Raw genomic sequence first — 22,892 nt, forward strand, 5'->3', positions numbered from 1 at the left:
AGGAAGCTGTGAGTGACTCAGTTGTAGCCAACAGTCACATGACAAAAATGTAAAAACTTGTTGATTTTTCGCATGCTTTTACAGAGCAGAAAGGAGACAAGAATGGAAAAATAATAAAAATGAAATAATAAAATATCTGCAGTATGTCCTATTTTTAGCATTTGGAAAAATGTGACATGTTCGTTGCAGGTAAATTATGTAAGAAATTCAACTTTTGTCTTTTCTTCTTTATAAAAAAAAATTACATATGTCACTAGAATTTGGTTATTATGTTATTTCTACTACTAGCCATGAAGGTGCAGGACTTTTTTGTGGTGAAAAATGAGCCAAGTGAGGAAAAATGTGACAGGAGTGAAAAAACACCCAGAAACTGCTTTATTTTAGAAACCTGTAGACATCCATAACAAAAACTTGCCAGAGATTGCCTTTTGTTGTTTTCTGTTCTTCTTCTTTTAACAATATATGGCATTAAAATGTTGTCATAAAGCACAACAAAAACATCTCTTGGTTATTTCTACTTCTAGCCATGGCAATGCAGGACTTTTTTGCAGTGAAAAATGAGCCAACAGTGAGGAAAAATGTGACAGGAGTGAAAAAACACGAAGAAATTGCTTTAATTGAGACCTATTCTGACCTAAACCTATAGACATCTATAACAAAAATAAAAATCAGCTCTCCAGACGGTCCAATCCGGCCAATGGGACCACTTTGTAAAGTGTAAAAGTTACAGAGAAAACATTAACTGCAAATTGCAAATTTCTAAAACTCCAAATTCAAAATAATTTCTAGATCATGACAAGCTGTTTTGTTCATAAAGTAAAATACTAGAGTGATCAGTGTTCTTTTGGCATTTTGTGTCTCATTTTTGTAATATTGTCTTGTTTTTGTAGTTTTTTGTATGACTTTGTGTCTCGCTTAGGTTGTCTGTCTCATTTTTGTCATTTGTGTAATTTTTTTCTCGTTTGTCCATTTTTTGTCACTTTGTAACATTTTTGTCTAATTTTTTTGTCTCTTTTTTGTTTTGTTTTGTGTTGTCTCATTTTTGTCTTTTGTGTCTTGTTTTTGACATTTTGTCTCATTCTCGTTACATTTTGTTTTGTTTTTGTTGTCGTTTGTCTTTTTTGTCTCACTTTTGTCGTTTTGATCATAAAGTAAAATACTACATCATTCAGTTCCAGATAGCTGTGACTAAATGTTTTATGTCTTTGTAGAAACTCTGATCTGGAAGTTGTAATGTGTAAATGATAAACTGAGGCATAATGTTGCTGAAATTGAACTTATTTTTCTTCAGAAATTTCAGGTTGTTCATAATGTTTTGTAAAAAGATCATTCCTTAAATGTGAGCATTTTCAGAATGTACTTTTTTTCACTAAAACAAAGGAAACATTTTGGGTTATTTATAGGTTTCTGTGCTGTGATTTTACTGGTCTGGGTCACTTGAGGTCATATTGGGCTGAATGTGGCCCCTGAATTAAAATGAGTTTGACATCCCTGTTTTACTGGGATCATGAACTTTACTTGAATTGATAAATGAGAAAAAGGCTTTTCCAGTAACTCCTCTTGCTATTCTGGTTGCACCTCTGCAAAGCCAAAGATTCCATAATGAAGCTCTTACTTGCTTACTCTGCATTCGTCCCCTTACCTTTTAATTTCCCTGATAAAATTCAACCGTGTCCACCTCTTACCTTGCCAGCTGTCATTGCAGACGCAGAGCTTCTCCCCAGTCAGGTCGCAGTAGCCGTGGTCGGGGCTGCCACAGTTGTCTCTGCAGTATGGGATGTCACACGCCTCTCCTTTCCAGTACTCGTCGCACTCGCAGTACACCCGACCCGCCACCGAGTTAGCCGTGCTGCATCGACCGTGACCCGAGCAGTTGTTGGGACAAGAGTTTATCCTGCGGGAGGCAAAATTAGGCAGCAAGTCAAGGAACGTCTTCAAGGTTGTGCAGCGCCGCGGGCAGAGGGGAAGCTGTGGCAGATATTATTTTTAGATAAGCACACAGCCTTGAGATGTTGTGGAGGCCTCATGAATGTGTTACGAGCCGAGACAGTGAAGCTTCTAGGAAAATTCATTGACAGTGACATCATTTAAAAAGCAACAGAATCATTGGTTCAAATTACAGAAGGTAAAATGTAAGCTTTTGTAGGGTGACGCTGCTTTCAGAACATAATCACACCAAGTTTGTTTCCAGCTGCAGCAAATAGATGTGCATCACAAATAAACTCTGAAACGATCCTCAGAAAATCTGTGTTCAGCATCAAACAGCAGCAAGATGACGTTAGCGAGTAGCTGAAGATTGGTGCAGGCCAAAAAAGAGGAAAAAGACGAACAAATGTTGGATTCGCATTCAAAAGGTTCCTCCATTTCCACTATAAATGTTAGACTTCAAACTTATCTGTATAGGGGGACAAATCTTTTAGTGTGTTTTTAAAATCAAAATAGAAACATCTAATAGATTAAAACTTAAGACTGTTAAGAGAAACTTGCTGGTTTTGGACATTTTCGAGTTCATTATCACACATTTATATAAAGTGAATTTTTTTTAACCTGCAAGAATTAATTAGCTATGATAAATTTATTATTTTAATAAACAGAACACTGTTTTCAGTGTCCTAAATAAATAACAGTTATAGTTGAGACTGAGCATATTTGTTGATGCTACCACCACCTTGCTACACATCATGATGCTGCCACCACCATGCTGCAATCAAAAAGAAATAACCATACAGTAAATTATGGATTGTTCCTGGTTCATCACTAAAAAGCAGCTAAGAATTGGACCCATTAAAGAATCTGAACCTCGAAAGCAGAAAAGCTTTAGTGCAGCAGCAGTAAAACTGTCTGATGTAGTTTCTGAACACATCTTCCTCTTGTTCCAATCAGCTCTGAATGCACTTATTGTAAGTGGCTCTGAATAAAAGCCTCCAAAGCAAAACTGAACGCAGCAAGAAACAATGAGGCACAGAAGAGAGTCGCAGCAAGACCGATATCATTCTAAAGGAGACAAATTGTGGATACAGCAAGGGGGACACAAAGGAAAAGACACAAATGAGACTGAAAATGAGAATCTATTATATAGGGCGTAAGTCTCAACCCAAATCAAAATTGTGAACAAAAAGTGTGGAAAAGATGAAGTTCTAAACATCACAGGCTGTTTTTTCTGTAATATCAGATAAACAAAGATGCTAAAAGACACTTAAAAAATAAACCAAAAACTGTAGAAAGAAAGGGAGTCAAGGACCAGAGGCGGAAAATCATCTTTTTGTTAATACAAAAAGCCGGTTTGCTACTGTGACAGAGGGTCGCCATGACAACCTTTATCTCTTCTCAGTGTGTGTGTGTGTGTATGTGTGTGAGTGTGTGTGTGTGTGTGTCCAACCTTCTACGTTTCGCTCACTTTTCCATCCTGACAGACACAAAGCAGCAGGTTTGCAGCAGTAAGATGCAGCTGTGACGAGACGCATCGTAATAATATGTCGGGTTTTTTTTTGGTCTTAAAGATCATGAGTTCTCAATTTATTTTATTTTTTTATCAAGCACCATTTACAAAATGAAAAACATACCGGAGATCCCCTCCTTCCTGTGTCTCCCTTATTTGATCAACCTACGTTTTATGCTTCTATAATCTTCGAACAACAGAGGAAAAATATATTTGAAAGATCTGCAGCACACACTGAAAACACTTATCTCAGCACAGAATAACCACAAAACAACTTATTCAATAAGCAACACATACTATAGTGCTGCACCTGGATGGTAAACGCAAAAATAAGACAAAATAGCACATTTTTAGTGCATTTAAGAACAAATACATCAATACATGACTTAGCTGCACCCATACAGCTCCTTTTTTTAAACAACATGGTATTATTTGTCATTGAATGTTTGGAAATATTTGTCTTAATTAGCATAACTCAAATTTGCATTGATGTTAAGATTGACATGACTTGATAGATACTAAATATTTTAAATCGGAAAATGTAATAGCCACCAGTCTTTTCCTGGAGGTTATCTAATACCACTCCACACCATCTCACTCTCTAAATATCTATGTATTGATATACAACTACAATTTTCTGACATTCCCTAAACGCCTCACATGCAGGTTACAGTAAATGCTGCAGTTTACTCAGACAGCGTGGCCAAAAACTATGTTGAAACTAGTGAAATAGAAGTTCTACTTTATTAATGTAAGTGATTTAATCTGCATTGGACTGTTTTCTATGAGTGGAGCACCGTTTCAGAACCACTTAACAAGAATGATCCATACAACAAGGAATAAGGAACTTATTTGGCCTATATATACAGCTTCACGTCATGATGCTGTCACCACCATGCTTCACGTCATGATGCTGTCACCACCATGCTTCACGTCATGATGCTGTCACCACCATGCTTCACGTCATGATGCTGCCACCACCATGCTTCATTCATGATGCTGCCACCACCATGCTTCACGTCATGATGCTACCACCACCATGCTTCACGTCATGATGCTGCCACCACCATGCTTCATTCATGATGCTGCCATCATCATGCTTCAGTCATGATGCTGCCACCACCGTGCTTCAGTCATGACGCTGCCACCACCATGCTTCAGTCACGATGCTGCCACCACCGTGCTTCAGATCATAATGCTGCCGCCACCATGTTTCACATCATGATTATGCCGCCACCATGCTTCAGTCAGGATATATTTTGTCTCTGAAACTGATGAATAATGTTGATAAAAAGAATATTAATAGGAACAATCATGATTATCATTTTTAATTTCATAACTATGCAGTCTTTGTTTCATGAAAATATTGTGGCTACATAAAGGATGATGTTGTGTAAACTCAGTTATTTTGTTTTAGTACAGTGTCTTGCTTGTTGCAATTTACGAAGGCTAAATGAGCACCGCAAAGCAATAAACTATTTTGGATGCCTCTACCGTTGTTACAACACATGAAAGAGGCTCCAGACAGTCTGTGTTTCTGCTGATAACATCACAAAAATAAAGCTTATTTTTCAAGGCTCTGGGAAAGTTTGACAAATATGAAACCTCGATGGAGAAAAATACAATAACTGACAGTAAAAACTGACCTTGTTTGCAGTTGGAGGCATTCTGACAACGGTTTTACTGATGTTTTGGGAATGGTTTTCAGAGATTTGTTTCTGGGTTTTCCAATGTGGTGCTACAAGTGACCACTGGGAATAATATTACCAAGAAATGCAGCAGTTTTTGTTATTTTGCTCCAATTTCTTTTTCTGTTTTCTTTCTCTAGTTTAAGTAGAGGAGTCACACAGCTTCAGGATAAAATGTAGTAGCCCAACAATCCTTCTCTAACTTCACCATAATCACAATTCTTCTGTAAAGCTCACAATATGTACTTATTTTTGGAATAAACTACTCTGTGAGCTTTGAAACATAAATTACAGCCAAAAAAATATTACTACAATATAGTACAAGCCTGTTGCTTACCTTCTGTGTAGAGATTTTTCACGGCAAACTTTCTGTCAAAGCACAGGTGAAGCTAATCTTGTTAATGATGGCTCACCTCCAGTAAGTGATTCATTAAGTCTTGCAGTGAGCTAGAACTCACGATACCACCTCCCTATAGGACCAGCTCACCTAAAACCCAAGGCCACCGCTTTTAATTTTTTTTAATTGCACAGACGTCTGCTGTGAAAAAGGCCACTTAGCAAGCTGTAAGTAGCTGACACTGCAAATTAATTAGCTAATGTTGCATTCAATCTGTGGACGGCGTGGCAGAGCAGCGGTTAGCGCCGTCACCTCACAGCGAGAAGGTTCTGGGTTCATGTGTGGAAGGCTAATTGGTGATTCTTAATTGGTCATGGTTGAGAATGAGCATGGTTGTCTGTCTCTTTGTGTTAGCCCACTGATGGACTGATGACCAGTGTCAGCTGGGATACACTCCAGTCTACCATGACTCTATACAGGAAAATAGCTCATGCAGTCAATCTACGGCCACACCACATTAGCGAGCTCATGCTCATTTTAAGTTAAAGATTTTATGGTATCATATTATCCTCATTTTTCCAGCACAAACACTCCAAATATCACTGTTTCCCAAAGCTATTGGTATTCACCATTTGGATGTTTTCCACTTCAGCCATGATGCCGCCACCACCATGCTTCACATCAAGATACTGCCATCACCATGCTTTACATCAAGATACTGCCATCACCATGCTTCACATCAAGATACTGCCACCACCATGCTTCACATCATGATGATGCCACCACCATGCTTCACATCAAGATACTGCCATCACCATGCTTCACATCATGATGATGCCACCACCATGCTTCACATCAAGATACTGCCATCACCATGCTTCACATCAAGATACTGCCATCACCATGCTTCACATCAAGATACTGCCACCACCATGCTTCACATCATGATGATGCCACCACCATGCTTCACATCAAGATACTGCCATCACCATGCTTCACATCATGATGATGCCACCACCATGCTTCACATCAAGATACTGCCATCACCATGCTTCACATCAAGATACTGCCATCACCATGCTTCACATCAAGATACTGCCACCACCATGCTTCACATCATGATGATGCCACCACCATGCTTCACATCAAGATACTGCCATCACCATGCTTCACATCATGATGATGCCACCACCATGCTTCACATCAAGATACTGCCATCACCATGCTTCACATCATGATGATGCCACCACCATGCTTCACATCAAGATACTGCCACCACCATGCTTCACATCATGATGATGCCACCACCATGCTTCACATCAAGATACTGCCATCACCATGCTTTACATCATGATACTGCCACTACCATGCTTTGTGGTGGGGATGGTGTGTTTGTGATATTGTGCATACAGGTGTTTTGATTCTACAGTCACTTGTGACACAATTACTGCACTCAGATGATCTCCATGACTCCTAGTCCCAACTGGCTGTATCTGTATTTATTTATTTACTTATTTCACATTTTATATTCTTAATTAAATGACTTTACTTTGAGAAAATCTGTTGTCATGGTAGCATGAAATAGTCGTTGTTTTGCAAATTCTCATCAAAAAAAAAAAAAAAAGCCAATGAAAAGCAATAAAAGGAGAAAATTTCCAAGGGATGTGATCATGTTTAATAGGTACTGGATGTTGAGCACCAAATCTCTGTGGGTTTTCTGTGAGTCCTTCCACATCACTGAACTGATTCATTGTTAGCATAAGAAATACTGATCACTGTAGACTTAGAGGTTTGGCACTTGGACAGAAAGTCAGACAAAGGAGAGACAACACAAAAGAGACTGTGTAGGTGAAGTAAGGACATACGAGTAGGAGATGCTGAAACCAGTCAGGTTGTAGGCAGCATCGCTGAAGAAGTGAAGCAGAGCGTAGCCGGACGTCGTCACCACCTCCGGTACCGTTTCATTCCCGCTGGACTCCGGTACCACCAGACCACTGAGAAGGAGTTCAACAGAAATGGAATGAGACACACAGACAGAGAGACAGTCCCTCTCAACAAAAAAGCAATAATAATAAAAAGGCTTCTGAAAATCTGTTGTATTTTATGGACTCTGATCTCGAAGCACCACCAGAGAGCTTTAAAATGAACAGAACTGCATTTCAGCAGCAGCAGAGCCCACTGAAAATATGACAGTGATCAGCTATAAAGTAAAACAACACTGCAGTGCAGACGCATATTGCATTTTGTCATTTTATTTAATGGCATTTTTCACATTTCGTCCATGCAGTGCATTGCAATCTACCTTTGTCCTCAAAAGTGTATGCTATAAAGTGTATCTTCCTATCCATAATGAACAGGCTAAGCAGAATTACTGTAGGTAATAATGCTGCACAAGCTTGTATAATTAAATGGCAGATGGAACAATCTAAATTAGCCCCTTCATGGAAGCAACTGAACTCTCAACAGGAATCAGGAATCAGTGGATTAGAGCAGAAAGTGAGAGGCTACAATGGTAAGTAATTGTGGTTTTAATGAATTTGTGTAAAATCAAAGCCTGCCACCCACATACATGCAGCCTGCCCTTTGGGAGGTGAAAAAAAAGAAATACATGCAGTAAAGCTCCAGAAAAGGATGTGGCATTTCAGGGATAATGTGAATAATTGCAATATTTCCTTTCTATTATTGTGGTGCGATGGTTATTTTGAGGTCCATTGTTTGGCTTTACGTGGGGTCATTCATTTGACTGCACGAGAGCAAATTTATTGGACTTTTTTGAAGCAGTGCCAAAGGCTACCTGAGTCATTTCCATATTTTTTGCCTCACACGGATCTCCTATTCAGAGCAGCGGCCGCTCACCTGAAGACGGCAATCAAAGGGGCGTAAATGGAGTCTCCATCATAGACGTACATGTGGTCCCAGCTGCACTCAGTGGCAAAGTGATTGAAGCGCAGCCTGAGTACTGCATTAGGGCTGCGAGACAGGAGAGAGAACATGGAACAGATAGCTGTGACAAAAATACAATTGATGAAAATATATTACCTCCACACTGCATACCATTCTGGCCGTTCCAAGTCGTCTCTGCTATTTATATAGTCTGTGGTTAAGATCATAAATTGACACTTCAGGGACTCAGAAAACCTTTTTGCAGTATTGAAGTCCTCATGAAGCGTGTCCTTTCCTTAATGTAAGTCTCCTGGAAGGTACAGTTGGTGCTTGTCTACATATTAGTATTGAATATCCTGGTATGTGTTTGCCTGTGTAAAGATCACATCCTGGTTTCAAAACCCTGAAATAAGTTCCAGCTTTGACCAGCCTGTATATGATAAATAAAGAGCTTAATATTATAAATAGTGCAAATCAGAAACTGTATAGGGTTTCTGATCCCTGTTTGTCTATCATATGTGCAAAAGAATGCTCAACTATAGATGCATTTGATGTTCATAAATGAATACAGGGTGACACAAAAAAAATGGGAACTTTTTATCAATCCAATAAAACCAAGAGTGGTGGAAGAAAAATATTTTATTCATAGTAATTGAAACCTTAAAACATGCCATTTAAGAAACAATGATGGAATTTTCATTTTTTAAAAATTACTTCCTGTAGATGGCGTCCTCCTGTACGAATGCATTCCTGAAATCTGCTGTTGAGATTCCTCATTGACCGCTGCAACATCTCAGCTGGGATACTGTGAATTTCATCCTGAATTATCTGTTTTAACTCATCCAGAGTTCTTGGTCGAGTCGTGTACACTTTACTCTTGAGATAGCCCCAGGTAGGTTTGAAGAATGCATTCGTACAGGAGGACGCCATCTACAGGAAGTCATTTTTAAAAAATGAAAATTCCTTCATTGTTTCTTAAACGACATGTTTTAAGGTTTCAGTTACTATGAATAAAATATTTTTCTTCCATCACTCTTGGTCTTATTGGATTGTTAAAAAGTTCCTGTATTTTTGGGTCACCCTGTACTTCTGAGGGTAATTAAAGTGCTAAGAAGCTAAACAGTGAAGTAACGACAATAATTAAGACTATAATTTAAAAAATCTGTAATTTTAATCAAGTTTTCTGTTTTATTGCACACATTTTTGCAATATTTTTGAAATAGACCAAAAATATCAATAAATATTTATATGTCTAACCTTCCTGCTATGTTCATTTCTCAGGAATAGAGAAATGCTCCTGGAGCACCTTTTATTATCCAGAAATACTAGAAACAAAAATATCCCAATAAACATTGGTTATATCTCATTATTATCTTCATTATTATCAATATTTAGTGTAACTGTGTTCTTTATCTCTCACAGATGAGGGTAATTCACTTGTTTTTCCTGAAAAAAAGAGAATGTTAACCCTTGTATGGTGTTCGGGTCTGTGGGACCCATTTTCATTTTTATATCAAAAAAAAGTAATACGATAATTTTTTATTTCAAGCTCGGATTCACTGGCCTTGGCTCATTTTCCGTGAAGAACATATATCACAACACATTTTCAATGACCACACACCGTACACCCCCCCTACGCATTTATGTTACATACAGGGTGTTCGGGTCCACTGGACCCGGGGCCAATAAAAGTGGAAGTTTTAGGTCTTGTGCATCTGCTCTCTGTCCTCCTCCTGTCTGGGCCTGGTGTGTGGGTGTGTAGGTGTGTGTAGGTGTGGGCTGTGTGTGTGTGTGTGTGTGTGTGTGTGTGTGTGGGGGGGGGGGTATTTCTGCCCTGCCATTCCTGCACAGCTTTGCAAAATTCAAGCACCAACACCTGCTCTCTAGGAGCATCAAAAATCAGAAATGATCATGGATTACAATGCCACAAAAGGAGGTGCGGACAACATGGATAAGCTGGTGACTGCCTACAGCTGCAAAGGAGAACCCTATGCTGGCCACTGGTGATATTCTTTTACATGTTGGACATCTCAGCATACAATGCCTTTGTCATCTGGATGGCACTGAACCCAGAGTGGAGCAGAGGGAAGCTCCAGAGGAGGCGACTCTTTCTTGAGGAACTGGGAAAGGCACTGAGGCCTCAAATACAAAGAAGACAACATGTTCCAAGAACCCCAGCCTCTGCAGCAATCATGAGGAGGATTCAGGACGAGAATGCTGATGCTCTAGCCTAGCCGCGCCAGACAACCCACAGCAACGAATTTAATCCTCTGCCAGGGTGGGTCTAGTTACCCTCCATAAGGCTCGAGGCTGTATGCTCCTAAAACTGGCCGGACCAATCACCATGAAGTGTAGAGTCAGAAGGCGGGCTTAACGAAGTGACGACAGAGGCGCAACGATTCTGACAGAAACAACCGGCGCACAATAAACAGTTATTTTTCAACTCGGCTTTGGCCACAGCCCTTAAAGATTTGAAGCTAAAATTCAACTTGAAAGATAAACAAAGGACGGCACTGAAGTGTTTCATTGAGAAGAAAGACGTATTTGGACTTATGCCGACGGGATATGGCAAATCCTTAATATACCAGTTGGCTCCGCTGGTTGGGAAGCTAATGGGACTTAGCCACAATCCGCCGGTGCTCTCGGAACTACGTCAGCCTATTCGTTGCACTGATTGGTTGTATACCTACCCAATTGCTGCAGAGGGATTTGAAAGACAACCTTTTAGCCCGCCTCCCTCCCTGTCGAGCGGTCCTAGACCCTTGTGCCTTCAGAACATGGGTCTAGCGCGGCTAGGCTACTGGTGCTCCATCCACCCAACCTACAGAACCACCACCTGCGGAGTCTGAAGTAAGTGTGTGATGCTATTGCAGCTGGTCTGACATTCATGTCTTGTGAGAGAGAAGAGAATTAGTAAAATTCCTGATCTTTTCATTATTCTCGGTTGCAGCCAGCAACAGCAAAAAGAAGCGCTGCGAAGTGTGTGGACCCAAGATGGACAGAAAAACACAATATACATGCATCAAGTGCCAAAAATACATATGCAACACACACACACAGTAAAACTCTGCCCCTCATGTGTTGTATACGTGTGAAAAAACTATATTCAATGAGGCTGATGTGTTGTCGAGACAGACATGTTTACTGCATGTGTTCAGCCTCTGATGTTTAAACAGATCAGAATGGGTTAAATTTCTGATGAAATTCAAATAAATAAAAGTCAGTAGTTATGAAAAACCTTGCTTCATCTGTAAATTTGTTTATTGTTTCCACTCTTACCTTGATTATAATTGATTTTCTTTCTTTCTAAGTACTTTTTATTAAAAAACTAACAAAAAACGAGTAGCACTTTTATTCATAAATGTGATCTAACAATGGTAAAGAGCAAATATTTACCATTTATGTTGTTTATATTGCTTATAATTGAACTGAGGAAAACATCTGTTGAGTTTTTTAACGTAAAATTATTTGATTGTGTTGAATTGAAAACCCCAAAATGCGCCGGGCCCACCAGACCCGCGAACGCTGGCTGTGTAACAAAAATATGAACACCACACAAGGGTTAAAGCTTTATTTAAATTTACATCGGAAAGAACTACATATATATTTTACTTGACATAGACATTTTAATTTTTATATTTTATGTTTTTTAATTTGCATTTTTTCTGGAATGATGTTCATAAATTAACATGAGATACCTCTTCTGTTCAGGGTGAAATTGACTTGCTGACTTAAGATCAAGACAAATGAGGATTTGTGTTGAAAGTAAACTTTATTTTTTTAGCACTGTTTTTGAGCCAGAAATATTTACAATGAACCATTTCATATGTTGATTACACTTATGAAGCCAAGCAGAGGAAGCTTCATACCAATAAAGTACTTCTTTTTTGATTATTTTTTTTATTTTAAAATGTGTCAGTTTGACCTGGAATATGACAGGAGGGTTAAATGTAAAATAACATCAACTATAACTAACAACAAATAATCACAAATCTCTGTTTTTTTATATAAAACACAACTGCAAACATATAATTTTGAACTACTCTGGTTCTATATATATTTTTTACAGATTTCTTTGTTCAGTGAGAGACATCTTGTATAATTAGAGACATTTCCAAAACAAAAATGCTGAATCAATGTGTTTTCACTCATGTATAATATCTGAAAACTTTAGAAATCTGTCAAAACACAGGTTTAATCAGCGTATCTATCATCGATCTATGTATATATCTATTTTCATCTCATTTTTTTTCTTATTTCATTGTTAATACCCGTCATTAGACATGAAAAAGCCAAAAAAAAACACACCCATGATCTCATGTGAAATTTCAGCTAGAAAACACGTTTTATGCTCAATATAACCACTTTTTACTTATTTTCTTCTTATTTTTTTTTACAGTGCATGCTATGTAAGAACCAGTCTTTTAAACTTCATTATTTTATTGTGGTTAACTGGAAACTTTTGCTATACTGTGGTATTAGAGACATTAAAAAGAAACATTAAAATGATTCTTTTTAATGTTTGTAAACATTAAAGCTATTCAGATCCACTCAGAACCCGATGTCTTGTCATTGGGTTTGGAGGTTTTTTTTGCCATGTCACTAAAGTGGGGATCAAGTCAAAAATTTGCAATAATCCAGGTCACAGTAAGGATAAAATTATCCTCTTAAGTCCACGAATATCTATACTTAATACTGAGGAGCGACATACAGACACGGAGACATCCAGTCTTTGCACCAAATGGGAAAGTTTTGACCTTTCTGGGGGGGAAAACCAAATCTGATGATCACCAGTTTGACCACATGTATCTGAACCAAATTTCTTGGTAATGTATGCACTAGTTACAGCCCTTTGTGGCAAATCTGTAACTTGGGGTAGTTAGACAAACAAAATGAGCAGGGTCTGACTTGTGACACCGTGTCTTGCCAAAAAACAGAAATGCCACCACTGTTATTGAGTCCTTTAACGCTGTCCAAGGAGATGAACATAACAGATGTGACTGATGTATAGATCTGTGCAGCATCACAGCATTAACAGAAGAATAAAATAAGAAATGCTACATTTTACATATAATTCCACAGCTAATATGTGCAACCAGTTCATTTTAAACGAGCACAAAGGAACTTATTGTCTTTTACATACGCTAATCTACAAACTCCTACTGTCCCGTAATAAAGCTCCTCTTATCCAAAGCCCTTCAGCCACATCCAAATGAGCAAGTAAGCAGGATTAATGATGATGTGTGCAGGATAAAAAAAAATACTGGTACTCACAATCCTTCTATTAACCAAGTGCATTTGGTCTTGTATTTGTAGTTTACTGGACCATCTGTGAGAGAACCTGACAGGTCTGTTAACCTGTAAAAAGAGAAAAAAGACAGCAGGTTAGTGATTTTAATTCGACAATAATACGATTTTATGTGCTGAAAATCACAAAGCACGAGTTTCTGACAGTGTGGTTCTATCTTAATCACCAAAAAACAGGAAAAAATGACCAGAATTCTGATATACTAATCTAATCTTGTGATTTAAGGAGACAGACAGAAGCCTAACAAGTTCATGCAACAGATGAATGCAGATGTCCAACTAAAGCCTGACTATGCTGATTAGATATGAGCCATCTTTGTGAAACCTCCTCTGCACTCAGTAACACAGACTTAAGACTGGAATCCACTGTAACTCTCTGAAAAAAAAGGATAAAAAAAAATAAATGTTATGCAACTTCAACACGAGTGAGTCGGACCTCAATTATACAATGTTTGTCTCATGACGTAAATGGCTTAAATCACTTTTAGATGTGAATAACAGCAACAACAGCAGCAGCAGTACTATTTCCTGATGTCATAATAGGAGTCAAAATGCAGCAAGACAGAGGTTTCATACTTTAAGGAACACACTGAAAGTTTTGATAAAGTGCATTTACCCTCCTTGGAAGTTTTTCTTTGTATAGACTTTCAACATTAAATCAAAATCCTTTTATTTCTATTAGAATAAACAAAAAAGTTATTTCGTATTAAAGAGAAAACATATGAAGAGTTCATTTGCAAAAACAGGTAACTCCGTTTTTAGAAAACCCTTTTTTTATTGTTTACTTGAGATAATAATAATAATAATAACATTAATAATTTATCTTTTCTCCATTTTGTCATGTATTTATCTACTGAGTCAAATCCACTCAACTTCAGTTTGTTTGATATTATCTCAAGTAAACAATTAAAAAATTCTGAAAATTTATCAAAATGGAGTTATCCGTTTTTGCAAATGAACTCTCTTTCTACAAAGCAATGTCAGATTAAAATAAGAAGTTACAAGAAAGAGATTAGTGGAAAAAGGTCACCAAGACATCAAAGAGTCCTCTGAAGGAGTTACAAGAAAGAGACTACTGAGGAAGGTCAACAAGAATTACAAGAAATATGAATTACACTTGTAGAATCACTTTGTGCTCCGCTCTGTTTTCACTGTAAGTTCTGAGTCATTTTATAGTTAAAGAAAGTGGTCAATATTGAATTAATCATGTGTCATTATGTATATTATTAACCAAGTGTCATTATGTCACCCTGATCATTTTTTTACTACTTCATCATACTTTAAGTTCTCTGGATTAGTGGAACTTTCACGGCAGCATCAGCCGCTCTACCTGCCGCCGTTTGGGTATCACCTCTCAGACATCCAGCGTTCATACTTTGTGCATCATGTGCATCAGCCGCCCTATTTCAGCGTGCGCTGTAGCTGCAGACTAACATGTGGTTCAGCACCGCGGCCTCATTCATGCATCCCAGACGCCACCGACTATCCCTTCATTATTCAACTTTGTGGACTACTTCCTCTCTCAGCATGAAAAATATAAATCTTTTCCAGCTCATATCATCTCCTTCATTATGCCACCCTAGAACAATAGAGCACTGTGTCACATGCAGAAATAAATATATCAATACTTTATTATTAATTTCTAAGAGTCTTGACTGAAGTGACAGAATGTGTGTGTGTGCAGATGAAACATCCTCCTCACTAATGTCAAGGTAATACAGTGCATGCTATTGTTGCTATAGCGATCCCCGCGTGACATATTCGTGTAGCGATTGTAATATAACCACAATGATGGAGTGTGTGTGTGTGTGTGTGTGTGTGTGTGTGTGTGTGTGTGTGTGTGTGTGTGTGTGTGTGTGTGTGTGTGTGTGTGTGTGTGTGTGTGTGTGTGTGTGTGTGTGTGTGGTAAACAGCAGTCATACTTGTCAATCAAAGTAATCTTTTCTAGAGGGAAGAGGCGACTTATCACAATAGCAGTGAAGACGTCGCAGGCTGCCTCCGGTCGGACAGTGTGTTACTGTCTGAGTGTGAGTGTGTGAGTGTGTGTGTGTATCTGTGTGTGTGTTCATTATCTAAGCCTTCAGCATCACCATCGGCCCTCGTAAGTTTCACTCAAACCAATTTTTATTGTTTAGCATGGAAAAAAACACATAAAAGAAGACAACAAAGACAAAGACGTATTAGGAGATAAAACCTGATTAATTTACAAATCCTAAAATAAGAGGGAAAAAGGCCCACAAGCTACTTGAGACACACAACTCTGCACTGTACTGTGTGAATACATTTATTTATTTGTTACATGGCAGCTCTCTGCTTGAAAACTCACAGTTACAGTGACGCCGTGCCGCTCTCTGGCAATGATACAGAAATCTTAAACAAATCCGTGGATCCAGACAATAAGCCGCATCACTGCCAACATCTAATCACTTGATCCTTGTGTCATTTCTGACCTTCTCTGAAAAATTCCACCCAAATCCGTTTGTCCATTTTGACTAATGTTGCAACAGACAGACAAACACACGGACAAACATGAGCCAATCGTCACGTAACTCCGCCCATTCTTTGGCGGAGTAAAAATGACATTTTGTACAATATAAATTCTAAATGGACAGATGCAAATTTAATGGCAAATTGGAGTTACAGGTTGTTAATTTTATTTTAGATTATAAATATGTCTATTCTTGAATTATTACTTCTTGTATTTTGGTTTATTTCTAAAATATACACAGATTTTTTTTTTAAATTACACATTCTGCTGCCGACTTCAGCGCTGTACTCTGTAATCAGTGGACTTGGCCGCAGCTACTGCCTGAAAAGCCTGCAGCAACAAGTGACGTGCAAGCGAATGCGACCAACATTTGACCACCCCGTTTGACTGGTTCAGATGGTGAGATAACTGCATTGTTCCTCCTCAATTTGCCAAAGGGCCTAAAAAGAGAGGAAACTCGTAACACACCATCATCACCACCAATACACGAGATTAAGAGCATGTCGGCCAAATGTGCTGTTTCTGTGGAATGAGGGAAAACGTTTGGGAGGGCAAACAGATTGCAGCACAGCCGGACACGGGCCACGGTAAACGCTCAAATCCATCCAATAAACCACATGAACACATACAAGTAGACACTTGCAGACATGTGAGATTTAGAGGAGGTAAAAAGGAGATAAACCAGGATGCAAGCCTGTTTGTTTTCTCATTTCTCCTTCAATTTCTATCCTTCTCTCCATCCATTTCTCTTTCCATCCCTTCTACCGGTCTCTCCTGATCACTGCTACATCCTCTGGCTATAATCCCAGATTAGAAGACAAATATTCATGTCACGCTGCTGCAATACCTGACCTCAATGATGATAATATTGACGATGAAAACTCTGTTCTTGGTTTGTTGAGATGATGAACACGGTTGATGTGCGGAATTACATTCACAAGATGAATTTTCTATTGTATGGTGCTACTAATGTTCAGATGGTCAACTATGACTCCTTTGAAGGAGTTATAAGAAAGAGACTAGTGAGGGAGGCCACCAGGTGAAAAGGAGATAAACCAGGATGCAAGGTCATTTGTTTTCCCATTTCTCCTTCAATTTCTTTCCTTATCTTCATCCATTTCTCTTTCCATCTCTTCTACCGGTCTCTGCTGATCATCCTCTGGCTATAATCCCAGATTAGAAGACAAATATTCATGTCACGTTGCTGCAATACCTGACTTCAATGATGATAATATTGACAATGAAAACTCTGTTCTTGGCTTCTTGCTGTTAATGTGCGGAATTACATTCACAAGATCGTTTTTCTATTGTTTGGTGCTACTAATGGACATATTTCTCTAAATTAAGACCATATTACACATTCACTTTAGACAAAATCACAGAGAAAGTGCATTAAACAATGAATACAGAATCTAATTGACTAGAACACACTCAAAGAAAAAGTGACTGCTGCATGCAAGGATCTCTGAACTAAAAGGTAGCAGTTGCTGCATCCTAACAACAACAGGCCGAACGTATTTTTCCAACAGCTCCACCTAAATCTGTGTACTGACAGTGTGAGTTGAAAATGGAGAAGTAAGAACAGGGGGATGAGTGGAAATTAAAGAGGGCAGCTTTTCACACCGTCGCCTGTGCTGCTGGGAGCAACTCTAGAGGATGGAGTCGAGCTCAGATGAGATCGGGTGAGAGACGGGAAACACCCTGCACAGGCTGCCAGGCTTCTACAGAGCTCACACTTATGCACAGGCACCCATTCACACTCAATTTCATTCCCAGCAGCAACTCAGAATATTCACTTACTGAACCTACATGTGTTTGGAGTGCTGGGGGGAAACTGGAAAGGAAAAGAGGCCTCAGTCTGCTGGATTATTCAAAACACAAAACCTTCTTAGACAGGGATGTCCCAATCTGAGTCATTTAATATTTACCATCAGCCAATGTCGAGTCTCTCTGATATAATTATAAGATAATACACACGTCAAATGCATTTAAATTATTAAAATCAATCCGACATATGTTTGACAAATGAGCAGCTCCACAGTACATTAACCCTTTAAGACATACAATTGTGTAAGTCCGCCACGACATATTCTTACATTTTTACATACTGTAGTGCAATTTTTTGGAGTATTTCTATTTGCTTTATATCAATAAAACCCTTATATGCCAAGTTTAAATAATATGTATTGACTCATGTCTTAACTACTACAATATAGTGCTTAAAAGTGCAATAAACCAAAAAAATTAAAATCATTTTTGTTTTTTTAACATATATTTCAAAATACAAAAAAAACATTTTTAAAAAAATTTGCAAAACAAAGCAAAGAAAAGTTTCTAAAAAAAAAAAGTTGCACAATATCCCGTGGTCTTGTTTAGAATGATTTTTTTGTTTTGTGCACTTTACTGTGTATTTTTACAAACCCATCACTGCAACGAAAAACCGCTCTGAGACCTGGTGAACGTGTGAAATGTTAGTCTAACTCCCCAGATATGGAAAAAGAACGATCAGTCCATCTTATCTGGTTTCAAATCTACCGGCAATCAAAATGAATGTGCAATCACAGCGCTCGTGCTACACTGGACTCTATAGGGTGAAGAAAATAGATGCATCTCTGTCGCCAAGCTGATTTTTAATGTTACATGGGTGGTCGGAAAGCACTATCTGAAATGTACTGTGGCTCCACAAGCTCCAAAAGATGGAGAAAACCTAAACTATCTACATGAATGTCGAAAAATGTATTGAAAATGTATGGTCGATTAGCTGTAGTACCTGGCTGTTCCACTAGATGGAGCCTCTTGCCATTATTACTGTAGAGACCAGAGGAGGTGTCATTCAGAATACAGGCAGTTCAGTTTTGGCAAGCAGAGAGCATTGTGGGAGTTTAACTAGCAATGGGCACCATGACAAAGACTTGTGTAGTGCTTATTAATGACCTTCAGCCAGCACTATGGATTTCAGACAGAGCAGGATAGACAGGAACAACAATTCTATATCCCAGTAGCATGTGTGACAGAGCTACCTTTTAGCTGAAATCAGTCCTCTATGCTCATTTTATGTTTGTGACCATGATTTGATCGTGCTGCTGGGTAATGATGAGGAAAATGATTCAAAATTGGCATCCCTAACATCTTGCCACTAATTGTGGTGTACCTTTTTTTTTTACAGCACCTTTGTGACAGCAGATATAAACAAAGGATCAGGCAAAGGTTTGTACTGATACCAGTAAGTTAAAACAAAAATATTGATCTTGTTTGTTCCCAGCGTCTTAGAGGTCATATCAGTGATTTTATTTACTATAAAGGTGCCTTGTACTTCCTAGAGCACCTCCTCTTTTTGCATTCTTCATATGGGATGGAAATAAAGTAACGTTTGTTCAGCACATCGAGCAAAGGTTTGTAGGTGTAAAGCAGGAAGCCCTCAACAACAAGGATGTGTGACTCCTCCTCCTCCTTGTGGTTGGACTTCGGGATGATCTCTGTATCCAGGGTGTTATTAACGCTATGAGACTTGTCAAACTTCACCGGGTTTTCCAGCCACGCATAGGTCGTACTCATCATGGCGTTCATCTCCACAGCAGTAATGACATCGTACTGCTTAAAGCCATCTTCACCAACTTCAACCTGATCTTGAGGCTTGAAGACGTCATCCTGATGGACCACGCAACAGTTGGGCAGCTTCTTGATCAATCGGTTGGTGAGAGTGGTTTTCCCTCCATTGGGTACACCACAGATGCCGATGACGTACATCATGCTCTTGGACTGGTCAAAGCTCTCAACAGGTAAAAACATCAATAAAAACCAGGTCGGAAGTGATTGGAGATCAACAGTCAACAGAAACATCAACTAGCTGCTTCCTCCGTGGCACTTGAGTTCAGTGAGCAAAGTAAGAGCAGAAGAGGAGATGATGCTTGATAGGGACAAAATGTAGTATATTGTAAGGAGTACTCAAAAAAAGCTAAACCTGCACTATGTATGGATCTTCTCCTCCAAGTGAGATGAGTCCCGCACCATTTGATATATGGCTGGTTGACTGAAGAAGAGTGACGATAAAGCAGTAAAATAAACTGCAAAGATCTGTTGATTAGAAATGTAGGTTCTGATACATCACAACTAAATGTAATCTGGGAGAAAACATGTTTCCCTGCAGAATACAAGAATACAGCCCAACACTTCCTCAGTCCTTCCAGCTGAAATAGGGCGGTGGATTTGGGACAAAGTCGTGGTGTGGCTCTCCTCCTGGAGTTCTCGCTCAAGTGGAAAACTGAGTGAATATGCAGAGAGGCTGAGCCCTTCTATGAAAACATGCAAAAGGTAGATCGCATTCATAGTTAATGTGGATCTGACTGGAGGAGCCTCCAGCAGCACCAATAAACCGTCACTCCAAAACACCTCGACCATTAACCCTCCCAAAAGAGCCCGGCATGGAAGAAGACTGTTCACGCATGCAGACAATAAGTCGACACACTCCCTCCCAGATAGACGAGGTTATATGGTGACCGGGGACAGAAAACAGAGCAGGAGTTCACAACATCTTTTACAGAAACATGGCTGGAATCAGGGTTATTGAACACACAGAGGATGAAGCTACGTGATGCTGGCAGAAGAACAGGAGGCATAAAAGGGAGATAAAACAGAGACAGGGACAAGAGCATGAGGTATGGAGGAAGAGAGTCCGGCACCCTTTGAAATATTCATCTGCTCCGGGTGAATAATTGATGCTGTACAGAAGACAGATGCATGAAGGATAGACAGACAAATGGATGGAAAAAGAGCGAGAGCCGGGTGGAGACGGATGGAGGAAGAAGCCAATATCTTCAGGTAGTGTCGGTACAAATCACCCGTTTCATTTTCTCCCCAAAGGTAGGCGACCAGGCCACCTCCTGCTCCCACCTCCACGCTCGTTTAATCCTGTCTGCCGCACACACACACACACACACACACACACACACACACACACACACACACACACACACACACACACACACACACACACTCTGTAATGGAAAACTTTAGCCTTCACTCAGCTCTTCATCTCTTCAAACACAGATCATTTTAAAGCACCATTACTCAGACCTGCAACTAATCCTTCATCCGCTCCTCCTGCTTTCTTAGCACTGAACTGTCCATGTTCGAGCCTGTCCTCAAACCAAAAACGACCACATAGGTCGTCTGTACACGCCCGTATTATGACCCAGTGTTACGTTTTGACTATGCGACCTCTGGCGGTTGAGTAAATATCGACACTCTGGAGTCGCAGGTGAAACGTCATCATGAACAAAGTTTTATCTAACACTATCCCTGTCCCTATCCCTAACCCTAACCTTAACCATAACCCTAAAAACGTGTTGGGAAAGTGAGAAAAAAGCCGTTTTGCGACGGAAAAGCCGTTTCGCGAATTAAATCCCGTAATGCGTTCGTTTTCCCCGTAGGGGCGCAAACGTTCATACGACCGCATAGGTCGTATTCCGGTGCACGGTGCAAACGACCGATGCGGTCGTATGAATTGGAGGACAGGTTGCATGTTCTGAGGCTGGAGCTGCTTTAGTTATTGATAATTTCAACCTATTACTTCAAAGATTGCAACTTTTGAAAGAGGAAACACCATAGTTCTAAACCTATGATTAAAAAGGTCACTTGATAAGGAATAAAATACCCCACTGTTAAATGTACATCTGTGAATAAAGGGTGTAAAAGACATTATTTTTGAGAAAAAAAATTACCAAAATGACACCATTTATGAAGCAGGAATTTGACAAAAAAAAAAAAAAAAAAAAAAAAACATCAAAAAAAGTCAGATTTTGAACTTTCCAACTGTCATTGAAATTTTCGTCTGTGACATGTTATTACAGGGGTGTCAAACATGTGGCCCGTGGGCCAAAAGCGACCCACCAGAGAGACCAATCCATCCCAAGGACGACTTTGTAAAGTGTAAAAATGACAGAGAAGACACGAACTGCAAAGTGTAAATTTGTAAAACTATAAATCTTAAATAAGTTCTAGACCATGGCAAGTTGTTTTGATCATAAAGTGAAATATTGCATTACTCATTGTTCTTTTGCCCTTTTGTGTCTCATTTTTGTCATATTTTGTCTTGTTTTTGTTTTTTGTCTGACCTTTGTTGTTTGTGTTATGTTTTTATTGTTTCGTTTCTGGTTTTTGTCATTTTGTGTTTCCTTTTTGTCTCGCTTGTGTCTTTGTCTCATTTTTGCAATTTCATGTTTTGCTTTTTTGTCGTTTTGTATATCATTTCTGTCATTTTGTGTAATTTTTTGTCGTTTGTCCATTTGTTGTCGCTTTGTAACTTTGTCAAGTTTTTTCTCTTTTTTTGTTTTGTTTTGTTTCATAGTCTCATTTTTTGTTGTTTTGTGTCTCTTTTTTCATTTTGTTTCTCAGTTTTGGAATATTTTGTCTTGTTTTTGTTGCTTTTTGGTCATTTTTTGTCAGATTTTTGTCATTTTGATCATAAATTAAAACACTATATCATTCAGTTCCAGATAGCTGTGACTAAGTGTTTTGTGTCTTTGTAGAAACTCTGATCTGTAAGTTGTAAAGTCTAAATGATAAACTGAGGCATTGTATTGTTGAAATTGAACTTGTTTTTCTTCAGAAATTTCAGGAAAAGATCATTCCTTGTGCTGCTACATCAGGACAAATAACCGAATCTAAGCAAAAAAACAAACAAATATTACTTTATTCTATATGTCCAATTTAAAAAATATATCCAAAATAAACAATTTGATGTTGTCAGAA

General features: G+C 38.8%; 2 protein-coding genes across 4 annotated transcripts in view; both read right to left on the reverse strand.

The window, feature by feature from the left end:
• The window catches only part of atrnl1a (attractin-like 1a), a 473,108-nt gene that overhangs the window by 402,569 nt on the left and 47,647 nt on the right, over positions 1-22,892 (reverse strand). For all 3 annotated transcript variants that reach the window (XM_051959750.1, XM_051959749.1, XM_051959751.1), the window contains exons 2-5: positions 13,622-13,705; positions 8,321-8,434; positions 7,330-7,458; positions 1,686-1,894 (exon numbers count right to left, since the gene is read on the reverse strand). In XM_051959750.1, the coding sequence (XP_051815710.1) occupies positions 1,686-1,894; positions 7,330-7,458; positions 8,321-8,434; positions 13,622-13,705 (536 nt within the window). The remainder of the gene's footprint in view (positions 1-1,685; positions 1,895-7,329; positions 7,459-8,320; positions 8,435-13,621; positions 13,706-22,892) is intronic.
• LOC110957549 (nicotinamide riboside kinase 2-like) lies at positions 19,437-19,892 on the reverse strand. The gene has a single exon (XM_051959768.1). It carries the CDS (start codon positions 19,890-19,892, stop codon positions 19,437-19,439), a length of 456 nt encoding a protein of 151 aa, XP_051815728.1.

This window comes from Acanthochromis polyacanthus, chromosome 15 (genome assembly GCF_021347895.1).
Source record: "Acanthochromis polyacanthus isolate Apoly-LR-REF ecotype Palm Island chromosome 15, KAUST_Apoly_ChrSc, whole genome shotgun sequence".
Classification (NCBI taxonomy): Eukaryota; Metazoa; Chordata; class Actinopteri; family Pomacentridae; genus Acanthochromis; species Acanthochromis polyacanthus.